Raw genomic sequence first — 12,076 nt, forward strand, 5'->3', positions numbered from 1 at the left:
AGTTTGGCCCTAGTGACCCAAATGTATCTCAAATCCTGTCTTTCCTGCAATCTGGATTAATAATTTCTATTAGCCATAATTTCAGGGGGAAGGGTGTCGACTCCAAAAATTGGGGGCGGCAGAACCTTATTCCATGTTCTTCCCAGACAGAGTTGTGCTGAGACCAGTGGTTCATTTTGTCCCAAAAGTGGCATCGATATTTCATCTTTCCAGTGAATGGGTGCTTCCAGCCTTCCCAGCGGAATCAGTTACTGATCTGCACGAGTTGGGCATTCCAAAAGTCCTCAAAGCCTTCGTTCTTGATGGTCGGAATTTTGTTTGACCGTGTGTATGCAACACAAGTTTGAGCCAAAATTCAGTCCAAAAAAAATCCACGGTTTTCTTGTCGGAATTTCCGATCGCGTGTACATGGCATAAGAGTACATTCACATTGCTGAAAAGTAGTGGCCAGGGGTGGCCATCAGTGAAAGTCCACAGATTCTTGCCTGGTGGTTATAATTGCTGCCTGTTCTGTGTGCGAATAGCTGCAGCTGTCAGATTTGTACTCCTGTACAAATCAATAGCCGTGACCACTGATGTTCACACATGACCACTTATCTAGGCGGTTACATGCGAATAGAGCCTCTGACCGACCCTAGGCACAACCAGTGTGCATCCATGGTCAGCATTTCTGTTGTGTTTTGTCCGCATACATATTGGCCGCAGCTAATCAGCCAGTTTGTATGAGGCTTTAGCAATGTTTCTCAACTCCAGTCCTCAAGGTGCCCCAACAGGTCATGTTTTCAGGATTTCCCTCAGATGAAACGGCTGTGAAACTGATCAAATCATCTGTGCAAAATAATAAAAAATGTCTGAAAACATGACCTGTTGGGGCCCCTTGAGGACTGGAGTTGAGAAACACTGGGCTATAGCAAAGAGCATTGCTGCATCCAGGGGCAGCGTTTACCCGCCTATGATTGTAGCAAGCAATCTACAGCCCATTGACTGATTGTAACATACTCGGTCCAAAATGAACACGTTGTGGCTTTAGTACCACTTTAATGGCTTTAAGCAAATATTTTGCAGCATGCTGGGAATCCTTGAAGATAAATTATTTATTTTCATTACTCATGTGCTGCCTAATTATCCCAGTCAACAGTTATATCTATAGAATCATTATATGGTAATGGTAATAAAAGAGGCTATTATTAATTATAAATTATAAATTGACACATTGATCTGTGGAGTTCAGCTGTTGGCATCAAGTTGTTTTTTTTTCTGTATTTCTGGGAGATTAATGGACTGTCTCGGTACCCAATTATTGAACAAAAATATTAAAAATATATACATTTTATTTGTACAAAATTGTTAAAAAGACACAGGTGCAAAATGTGTTATAAAAGAGCAATTCATGATAACCTCAACAGACAGTAAGTTATACAAACATGTCTAACTGTTCACATAGTAGTCTCAGACGAATGCTGAAGGCATGTGATTCACCATGTACTGTATATCCTTTACATGTTTTGTGGCAGATGCCGCTTCTTCAGGAGGTGTTATATATATAGTATCATCTACAACAAAGCAAACATTTCATTATATCAATAAATTATAGTGAGGGAAAAAGAGTCACTCACTGCTTACCCAAGACAGACCAGAGCCCGGATGGCAGTCAAGGTAGGAACCCAAGGGAACACTAAGAAGGCGGATGGGAAGGTGGTCAGAGGGGGAAAATGGGGGAAAGATGAGGGAAAAGAAAAGGAACAGGAAAAATATGATAGAAGAGGAAGGGGTAGTGAAAGGGTAAATTGGCAGGAGAACGTGGGGAAGGGGTTAGGAAGGAGGAAAGAAAAAGGGAAGGGAAAGTGAATGGGGATAGAGAGGGAGAGGAGGGGAAAGATGGGGGAAAGGAAAATCAGGGGGGAGAGAAGGAAGAAGGGGCAAAGGGAATGGAAGAGGGGGAAACCATGGAGGAGAAAGGGAGGGAAGGGGAAAGGTGAGCAAAAAATAATGGGCCAGATCCACAAAAACCTGGCGTAACTTAAAAAAGTCCATTTAAGTTACACTGCCTTAAAGTTTCTACCTAAGTGCCCGATCCACAAAGCACTTATCTAGAAATTTCAGGCTGTGTAACTAAAATTCCGCCGGCGCAAGGCGTTCCTATTCAAATGGGGCGAGTCCCATTTAAATGAGGCGCGCTCCCGCGCCGGCCGTACTGCGCATGCGCGAATTTACGTTACGCAGAGTTTTGAGGATCGCGACGGCTTAAAAAAGTTGCGTCGTGAAAAAAAAAAAAAAATGACAGCGTCGCTCGGCATGCATTCCTGAGGGAGAACTCCATGCCAATTTTCAAAGAAAAAACCGGCATGGGTTCCCCCCCCAGGAGCATACCAGGCCCTTAGGTCTGGTATGGGTTGTAAGGAGACCCCCCTACGCCGAAAAATCGACGTAGGGGGTCCCCCTACAATCCATACCAGACCCGTATCCAAAGCACGCTACCCGGCCGGTCAGGAAGGGAGTGGGGACGAGCGAGCGCCCCCCCCCCTGAGCCGTGCCAGGCCGCATGCCCTCAACATGGGGGGGTTGGGTGCTCTGGGGCAGGGGGGCGCACTGCGGGCCCCCCCACCCCAGAGCACCCTGTCCCCATGTTGATGAGGACAGGACCTCTTCCTGACAACCCTTGCCATTGGTTGTCGGGGTCTGCGGGCGGGGGCTTATCGGAATCTGGGAGTCCCCTCAAATAAGGGGGCCCCCAGATACCGGCCCCCCACCCTAAGTGAATGGATATGGGGTACATCGTACCCCTATCCATTCACCTGTAGGCAAAAAGTTAGTTAGTAAACACACAACACAAGGCTTTTTAAAATATTTTATTATTCTGCTCCGGATGCCCCCCCTGTCTTCGTTATTAGCTCAATTAGCAGGGGGGGCTTCTTCTTCCGCTCTCCGGGGGTCTTCCACTCTCCGGGGGTCTTCCACTCTCCGGGGGTCTTCTCCGCTCTCCGGGGGGGGCTTCTCCGGACTCCGGGGGGCTTCTTCCATCTTCTCCCCTCTTCCGCTGTTGACTCTGCGAACCCCGGTTCTTCTGCAGATGTCCGGTGCCTTCTTCTTCAGCGCTGGCTGCCTGCTATGTTTGTGTGTTAGCTCGATTTCAAACAGGCAGCCGGCGCGGTCTTCTGTGACGTCAGGGTCTTCTGTTCTTCTCCCCTCTTCCGATGTTGACTCGTCGCCTGTTGTCGCTGTAATGATGGAAGCGCGCCTTGCATCCCATTTATATAGGCATCACCGTCCCATCATGCTCCGGCAGGTACCCATGTGGTGGGTGCACGTGGGTAGGCACCCACCACGTGGGTACCTACCGGAGCATGATGGGACGGTGATGCCTATATAAATGGGATGCAAGGCGCGCTTCCATCATTACAGCGACAACAGGCGACGAGTCAACATCGGAAGAGGGGAGAAGAACAGAAGACCCTGACGTCACAGAAGACCGCGCCGGCTGCCTGTTTGAAATCGAGCTAACACACAAACATAGCAGGCAGCCAGCGCTGAAGAAGAAGGCACCGGACATCTGCAGAAGAACCGGGGTTCGCCGAGTCAACAGCGGAAGAGGGGAGAAGATGGAAGAAGCCCCCCGGAGTCCGGAGAAGCCCCCCCGGAGAGCGGAGAAGACCCCCGGAGAGTGGAAGACCCCCGGAGAGTGGAAGACCCCCGGAGAGCGGAAGAAGAAGCCCCCCCCTGCTAATTGAGCTAATAACGAAGACAGGGGGGGCATCCGGAGCAGAATAATAAAATATTTTAAAAAGCCTTGTGTTGTGTGTTTACTAACTAACTTTTTGCCTACAGGTGAATGGATAGGGGTACGATGTACCCCATATCCATTCACTTAGGGTGGGGGGCCGGTATCTGGGGGCCCCCTTATTTGAGGGGACTCCCAGATTCCGATAAGCCCCCGCCCGCAGACCCCGACAACCAATGGCAAGGGTTGTCGGGAAGGGGCCCTGTCCTCATCAACATGGGGACAGGGTGCTCTGAGGTGGGGGGGCCCGTAGTGCGCCCCCCTGCCCCAGAGCACCCAACCCCCCCATGTTGAGGGCATGCGGCCTGGCACGGCTCAGGAGGGGGGGGCGCTCGCTCGTCCCCACTCCCTTCCTGACCGGCCGGGTAGCGTGCTTTGGATACGGGTCTGGTATGGATTGTAGGGGGACCCCCTACGTCGATTTTTCGGCGTAGGGGGGTCCCCTTACAACCCATACCAGACCTAAGGGCCTGGTATGCTCCTGGGGGGGAACCCATGCCGGTTTTGTCTTTACAAATTGCCGTGGAGTTCTCCCTCGGGAATGCATACCAAATGCCGTCGCTGGAATGGGCTTTTACATGGTGTGACTAGTTTACACTTTGTAACATCAGCCCTAGTTTTACACTTGCAAAATAACACTTACGGCGAAAAAACGAAGCTGGAAAGCTTTGTGGATCGCCTTAAGTGCTAATTTGCATACTAGCAACGGCATTTCGACTCGAAATGCCCCCAGCGGCGGATGCGGTACTGCATCCTAAGATTCGGCAGTGTAATTCAATTACACATGCCTGATCTTCTGCCTAACTTTGGAAAAAGCCTTTTGAGGATCGTTTCCAAAGTTAGACACAGACTGAACAGCAGTTAAGTCTGCGTATCTCTTTTGAGGATCTGGCCCAATATTCCCTAATATTCCATTTAAGATGGAACCTCTTTAACCACTTAAGACCCGGACCTTTAGGCAGCTAAAGGACCCGGCCAGTTTTTGCGATTCGGCACTGCATCCCTTTAACTGACAATTGCGCGGTCGTGCGACATGGCTGCCAAACTTCCGAGTGTTCTCACCGTGGCAAGATCTCTCTGAAGTGGGGAGGGGTACCTGTCAAAAACAGGATATCCGAACCCCCCCCCCCCCCGAATGGTGCCAAATGTGGCACCGGAGGGGGGGTTGAGGCAGATAAGTGGAGCCAGTGCCAGGACAAAGTCATTAGGAGCCCAGGGCAAAGATGCCAAACTGGAGCTTCCACTTTTGGGTGGAACTCTGCTTAAACCTTCTAAACATGTACACGCATAGAGGCTTACATGCTTCTTAATGTGGTTCTGGGATTGTAGGTTTAATTTTGCTTCCCTCCAGATAGATGGTTTTAGAATGTACAGTTGACTTAAAAATGTTGGCACTCTAAGTATGATTATAATATGTCTAAAAGGACTACAGAATTTCAAATGCACTTGTTTATGTAATCCAAACGAATCAGCCACTGTTGGATTATTTTGTATTTCTTTATCTGGTGGAGTGATTTTTTTGTTCTGTTTTATTTTAGAAATTGCAGGTTTGCCTGTTCCTCAAAACATAAGCGGTTACTCTCTGGTGCCATTATTATCTGCAACGTCACAAAATGAGATTCTGCCCGATTTGCATCCTAACTGGGCACTGAGTCAGTTCCATGGATCTGATGTAAACGCCTCAACCTACATGCTTCGATATAATTACTGGAAGTACATAGCATACTCGGATGGTGATTCAGTCTCTCCCCAGCTGTTTGGTATGTTAGTTGAACTGCATGCTTAATCTTTGCCATTAAGCCTGACTAATCAAAGTTATTATAGCTTGCTAAAAAATTAGATCTAGACAAGTTTATGAAGTCTATCTGCTAACATTATTACAACTTGCATTATTCATAAATTTATGGTAGGTTCGCACCTATGTGTTTTTGTGGGCAGCGTTTATGTGTGCATGGCAGCCCATTCAAATGAATGGGCTGCTGTGCCTGCGTTTCCACCAAAAAAAAGGTGTGTTCACTTTTTCAAAAATGCGGCTGCAGGGGAATCATACGTACTGCGATTGTACTTGTACATGCTTTTTTGCAGATCAGAGCATTTTCCCTGAGGGTGGTTGTGGGTGCGGGAATTTATGCGATTCCCGCAGCCACACGCGGAAGTGTGAATCAAGGTGTGGACACCTTTCACACTTACTTGTTTTTCAGGCGCTTTTGGGCTAAAAATAGCGCCTGTAAAGTGCCTGAAAAACACCTCGCCTGCAGTCCCACTGTGAAAGCCTGAGTGCGTTCACACTAGAGCGGTGCGCTTTCAGGACGTTAGAAAATATCCTGCAAGCAGCATCTTTGGGGCAGTGAAGGAGCGGTGTATACACCACTCCTCCACTGCTCCTGCCCATTGAAATGAATGGGTACCGCTGCCAAAGCGCCTCGGCAGCGGTGTTACACAGGCGCATTTAAACTTTTATTCGGCCGCTAGTGGGAGTTACCTTTATTCGGCAGCTAAAATGACGGTAAAGCGCAGCTAAAACTAGCAGCGTTTTACCGCCAAAACGCCCGCCTGCCCCAGTGTGAAAGGGATCTTAATGTGCACTTCAGTGAATATTGACAATTAAAGTTACTAAACTCTGATTTAAAAAAATTATAATCAAGTATGCATTCTTAACACTAACAAGTACTATGTGCACACAGCCACTGGGCTGCAAATTGGGCAACCTGGGCTATAGGCTCTAGTGATAGAAATTCACCCAGCAATCGTTGCATAAAAAAAATAAAAAAAAATAGAATGATGTATTACTGGATTCAGAGCTGCATTAATTTATGTCTTTTATATCTTCCTAAAGTTCAAGTTTTATGTGAAACTGTTTACTTTGGCCTTCAAAGTAAAAATTGGCTAAAAAAATATAATTTTTCCATAGAATCTTGTGACTAGTGAATTTTTCCAGGGAATAATCCATCTATTAAATATACAATTTCCAACCCCATAGTGCTCAGTGATGCACATAATGCTAATTAAATAAATGAAGGTGGGAACTAAACAGACCTGAAGCTTGCTATCATGGTACAAACATTTTACAGTTTTCCAATGACCCATAATTAAAGATTTCAGCACATCAAGTATAGTAGTCTAATTGGCATTACAGGAGAATAATTGCATGTTTACTATGTGTAAGTAATTGCAGCCTATGTCATGGATTTGTTATGTTTATTTCAAGATTTTAGAACTATAATGATAGCAAACCTCCCAACATTTTGAGATGGGAATGAGGGACACCTACTAACAAATGCCACATCCTCTTAAAGGAGAATTAACCAAAAAAAAAGGTTAATTAAATCCACAAGGACTTTTTGTTACCACTACTATTCCTTTATATTGGCTTTTAAAATGTACAAATGCAGCAATTTAGAAATTGGATGAAAGGTTTAGCACTGAGAAACACTTTTTGAAAGATAAAAAGTGCATTTTTTATACAACTCTAAAGATCAGACCACAATGAGGGACAAATGAGGAGGAAAGAGGGACAGAGGGACATTGCTTCAAATCAGAGACAGTCCCTCAAAATCAGGGACAGTTGGGAGCTATGTGATATGTCACTTCAGTGTTTTCCTGATTTCCTTATAAAGATGTGTACATGTTTTCTTTGTACATTATGTATTGCACTTTGACGTAACTGCCCTCTCCTCCTTGTCCAATCAGAGAACACCTTGTATTCATTGAGGAAAATATAAGGCGTTTTGTGAATGGCAGGGGTGCTGATTAAGCGCCATCCCTGTGGTCAGTATACAGTCGGGCAGCTGTGTGTGTAGAACCTAAGCAGGATCTGGATAATCACAGCTATTATTGTAGTACTGGCAAAAAGCACAGCAATTTTCTGCCAAGTTGGATCAGTATAAGTTTGCTATACAAATGTAGCGCCCCCTTACTTTCAGTATGGGCACTACGCTAAAGTTAGTGGGGAATGGGAGAGTTACCCTTCTCCCATTCACAATTTGTTTAAATTTTGGGACTTCTGTCATTCCAGAACTGTCCACTGGGTCAGTCTGTGGTCCAGGGATGCAACGCCATCCCTGGCCAGCAGTTGGCGCCAGAGGGGTTCTGGCAGAGTACGTTTCTCCAGCAGCCAATCAGAGGAGCTTTTTCCCTCGCGGGGCGTGCTGGAGAGGAGTATATCTGTGACAGGTATCATGTGTTCTAAAATCTTCGCGGGGTCCCCGTTCCAGGTGCGGCATCCACCTTCAGGGTGCGCACATCCATGGACCCCGCCGGCGTGGCCCACCTGGCCAAAATTGCAGACTACTTGGAACCTCATCTGGAGGTACAAGGGGACCCCAGTGACTTACTGGGTTCCCGGTTCCATTGAAAGGATCCCAGGCTGGGTGCCGTTCGATTGGGGAGTCGGTTTGAGGAGGACCCGGAGGCAGGTTGTCCAACAGAGCCTGAACAAACCAATTGGGGATCCGGTGACCAGAGTACTGACAGGTATGTTTGCTGTCATCTGGTGACCAACGCAGAAATCTACTGGGAGGATTCGCTCCATTTGTCTATCTAGCTCAGTTATTGTAATTGGCCTGTGGCAGAGGCCCGAGCCGGGTATGTGAGAGAGGCCTGTTCCTCCCAGAAATCCTAAGTGAAGTCTCGGCTGCCAGGCCTGTAAAAAAGGGTCTGTCCGGGGGCACTTTACCCACTCAGTTGGAGTGGCGACGAGTTACAAATTGGTACTATACAGAGCAGTACTGACTGCTCTATTTAATATCCAGGCCTGATACTGCAAGGTTCTCTCCCTCTCTCTCTTCATCAACCTCGTCCTTCCCAATTTATGTTGATGTTGGCCGTGTTGGCCTGGAAAATAAAGCATTGGAAAACCTTTATTCACTGTCTGGACCTTCGCTCACTGTTTGTTTCTACACCTGCACCCCTGGGCCATATCAATGTAACTCAATATGCCAATCCCAAAAACAAACCAGCGGCTCCTGCGGGGGTAGCGCTACACAAATAATTCCCAGGGTTCAAAATAAATCAGCTTGGGTCATGTAGGAGTTATTTGTCTCAGTCTTTTGCTTTAACATTATAAAGGTGAAACAAATATGCATGTGCATCAAAGTATCCTTAAAGAGGAACTGCAGTCTGCTCACATAATTTGCTCACATCTTTGCCATTCTGAAGCTTCTCTCCAACCACTTTGCATATTATTTTATATATAATGTGATTCTGTACTTGCCAAATATTCTGCAGAAATCTCCCTCCACTGAGTCTGGCTGCAGCCATTTTAACTGAGCTGAAGCTGCTGCCTGATCATTTCCTGGATTTACACAGACACACCTCCAGCTCTGCAGCTATCATTGGCCCTCTTATGACTCACCTCCCCCCCTCCCTCCCTTCCTTCCTTGCAAACACTCAGGCCTCGTACACATGACCGAACATGTTTGCTGAAACTGGTCCGCGGACCAGTTTCAGCAGACATGTTCGGTCGTGTGTACGGCCGACCGTACAATTTTCCGGCGGATCGGACAGGTTTCCAGCGGACAAATGTTTCTTAGTATGCTAAGAAACATGTCCGCTGGAAGCCTGTCCGTCGGACATGTTCGGTCGTCTGTACAGACTCACCTTACATGTCCGCTCGGCCGAAAGCCCTCGCATGCGTCGAAGTGATTCGACGCATGCGTGGAAGCATTGACCTTCCAGGGTCGCGAACGTCGCCGCGTAATCGTTGCGGCGATGGCGCGGCCACGTCACCGCGTATCCTGTCCACGCGGATTTCGGTTTGATGGTGTGTACAACCATCAGACCGAAATCTCCGAACGGACATGTCCCATGAAAACGGTCCGCGGACCGTTTTCATCGGACAGATCCGCTCGTGTGTACGAGGCCTTACTTACAAGAGTGAGAGAGAGAGAGCTGTGTAAGGTGTCATAAGCCTAGGCTTTTTACCAGACAAGAAACAGGAAGTGGGCTGTATAAGGTATTTACAGACAGAAAAAAAAAAAGTTTTACTATCCAAAGTTAAAATGATACTTTAGGTTCATTTTTTTTTTTAAATAACAAACATATCATACTTACCTCCACCGTGCAGCTCGTTTTGCACAGTGTGGCCCCCGAAGACTGTTTTCTGGGATCCCCCGGCGGCTCTCTCGGCTCCTCCACACCTCAGATAACGGAAGCGCTCTCCCAAGGCGGGTGCGCTCCCGTGTCATACACTCGACATCCATAGGCTCGGCCCTGTCCCCCGGAGCCTGCGTTATTGGATTTGATTGACAGCAGCAGGAGCCAATGGCTGCTATCAATCTAGCCAATGAAGAGCCGAGAACCCCGGGCAAAGATCCAGCGCATTCTCGACGCGGGACTTTCCAGGGCTCAGGAAAGTAAAACTGTGGGGCTGGGGGGGCCTGTAATCGTCAGATGTTTTTTCACCTTAATGCATAGGATGCATTAAGGTGAAAAAACGGGAGAGTTTACAACCCTTTTAAAATAGGGTGACCAGACATCCCTGGTTTCCGGGGACAGTCCCTGGATTGAGGACACTGTCCCCGGATCAAGTCTGTCTCCGGTTTTGTCCCCGGATTGGATTTGAACAGGGGCTGGGGCAATTTCAAGGACAGTCAGTGCAGAATTGATAAAAAAAAATCTGAATTACACCCCCCCCCCCCTCTCCTTCTAGCTTAGGGGATGTATTTTTTTTCCATTATCTGTGCCCCTCTCTGATGATCATGTGCTGGTCGGAGCAGAGGGAATATTTCATCAGTTTTGGGTGTATGCCCATTCATCTCCGCTCGCATGTTCTTTTTCTTTGTTTCAAGTCCCATCATTACAGAAAACATGAAAACATTGGGTAAGTCTGCTTTTAAAAAAACATAAAAGCTGAAGTCTCAATCCAATGTATTTTCACATATGATATGTTGAAGCCACACACACCACTTTCAAGCACCCTTGTCAAATCTTATTGTAATCTATGAGAGTAAAAATATTGTGGGTGGCATATATACTGTAGTAATAACTAAGAAGGTTACATCTGCACTCCACATGGGTAGTGTTAACCATGGGAGGACCAGACCCATTTTGAGCAGCTATGATCCTAGTATAGTAATATTTTAAAGCACGCTAGAAAATGATGAGCAAGTTTCTCAGAGCCTTAGCACGCATAATGGGGCAGATCCACAAAAGCATTACGCCGGCGTATCTACTGATACGCCGGCGTAATTTTAAATTTCCCGCGTCGTATCTTTGTTTTGAATCCTCAAAACAAGATACGACGGCATCTGCGATCGATCCGACAGGCGTACGAAGATGTACGCCTGTCGGATCGATCGCAGATGCCGTCGTATCTTGGGGCAGGGCCGGACTGGGAATAAAAACCAGCCCTGGAAAATTCCAACAGGCGTACGTCTTCGTACGCCGTCGGATCTAAGCTCTAATTTTTCGGCGGCCGCTAGGTGGCGTTCCCGTCGAAATCCGCGTCGAGTATGCAAATGAGCTAGTTACGGTGATCCACGAACGTACGTCGGGCCGGCAAATTTTTTAACGTCGTCTGCGTTCAGCTTTTTCCGGCGTATAGTTAAAGCTGCTATACTGAGGCGTACTCAATGTCAAGTATGGCCGTCGTTCCCGCGTACAATTTTGAATTTTTTACGTCGTTTGCGTAAGTCGTTCGCGAATAGGAATTTGCGTAGAATGACGTCACCGTCGTAAGCATTGGCGGGTTCCAGTTTAATTTCGAGCATGTGCACTGGGATACCCCCAGGGACGGCGCATGCGCAGTTCCAAAAAAACGTCGTTTACGTCGGGTCACAACGTATTTACATAAAACACGCCCCCATCACTTCCATTTGAATTCCGCGCCCTTACGCCGCAACAGATACACTACGCCGCCGTAACTTACGGCACAAATTCGTTGAGGATTCAAACCAAAAAAAAGTAAGTTACAGCGGCGTAGTGTATCTTAGATACGCTACGCCCGGCGCAATAATGCGCCGTTGTATGTGGATCTACCCCAACGTGTTTAATGCTGCTTTTAGGGGTGTCTGATATGTTTTTTTGAAAATCGAAATTCCAAAATTCGAAATTCCAAAATTCAAAATTCGAACTTCCAAAATTTGAAATCCTAAAATTTGAAAATCGAAGATTAGAAAATCTGCAATTTGAAAATTCGAAAATCCGGAAATTTGGATGCAAAAAACATAATGTAATGAAAACGAACACATTTTTCGCCAGTGCTGGTCTATTAACGGACAACATTAAATGTGCCTAGACCCATTACGTTTAGCCTTTATAGGCATCAAGTATATTTTCTATAAAAATGTGGCTGACAAG

The 12,076-nt window shown here is 46.9% G+C and overlaps 1 protein-coding gene across 1 annotated transcript in view; it reads left to right on the plus strand.

Annotated features, from left to right (window-relative positions):
* ARSK (arylsulfatase family member K) overlaps positions 1–12,076 on the plus strand; it is a 97,966-nt gene that overhangs the window by 48,161 nt on the left and 37,729 nt on the right. Inside the window, exon 7 of the mRNA XM_040342368.1 lies at positions 5,317–5,538. Coding sequence (XP_040198302.1) covers positions 5,317–5,538 — 222 coding nt within the window. The remainder of the gene's footprint in view (positions 1–5,316; positions 5,539–12,076) is intronic.

The sequence above is a fragment of the Rana temporaria genome, chromosome 1 (assembly GCF_905171775.1).
Source record: "Rana temporaria chromosome 1, aRanTem1.1, whole genome shotgun sequence".
NCBI lineage: Eukaryota > Metazoa > Chordata > Amphibia > Anura > Ranidae > Rana > Rana temporaria.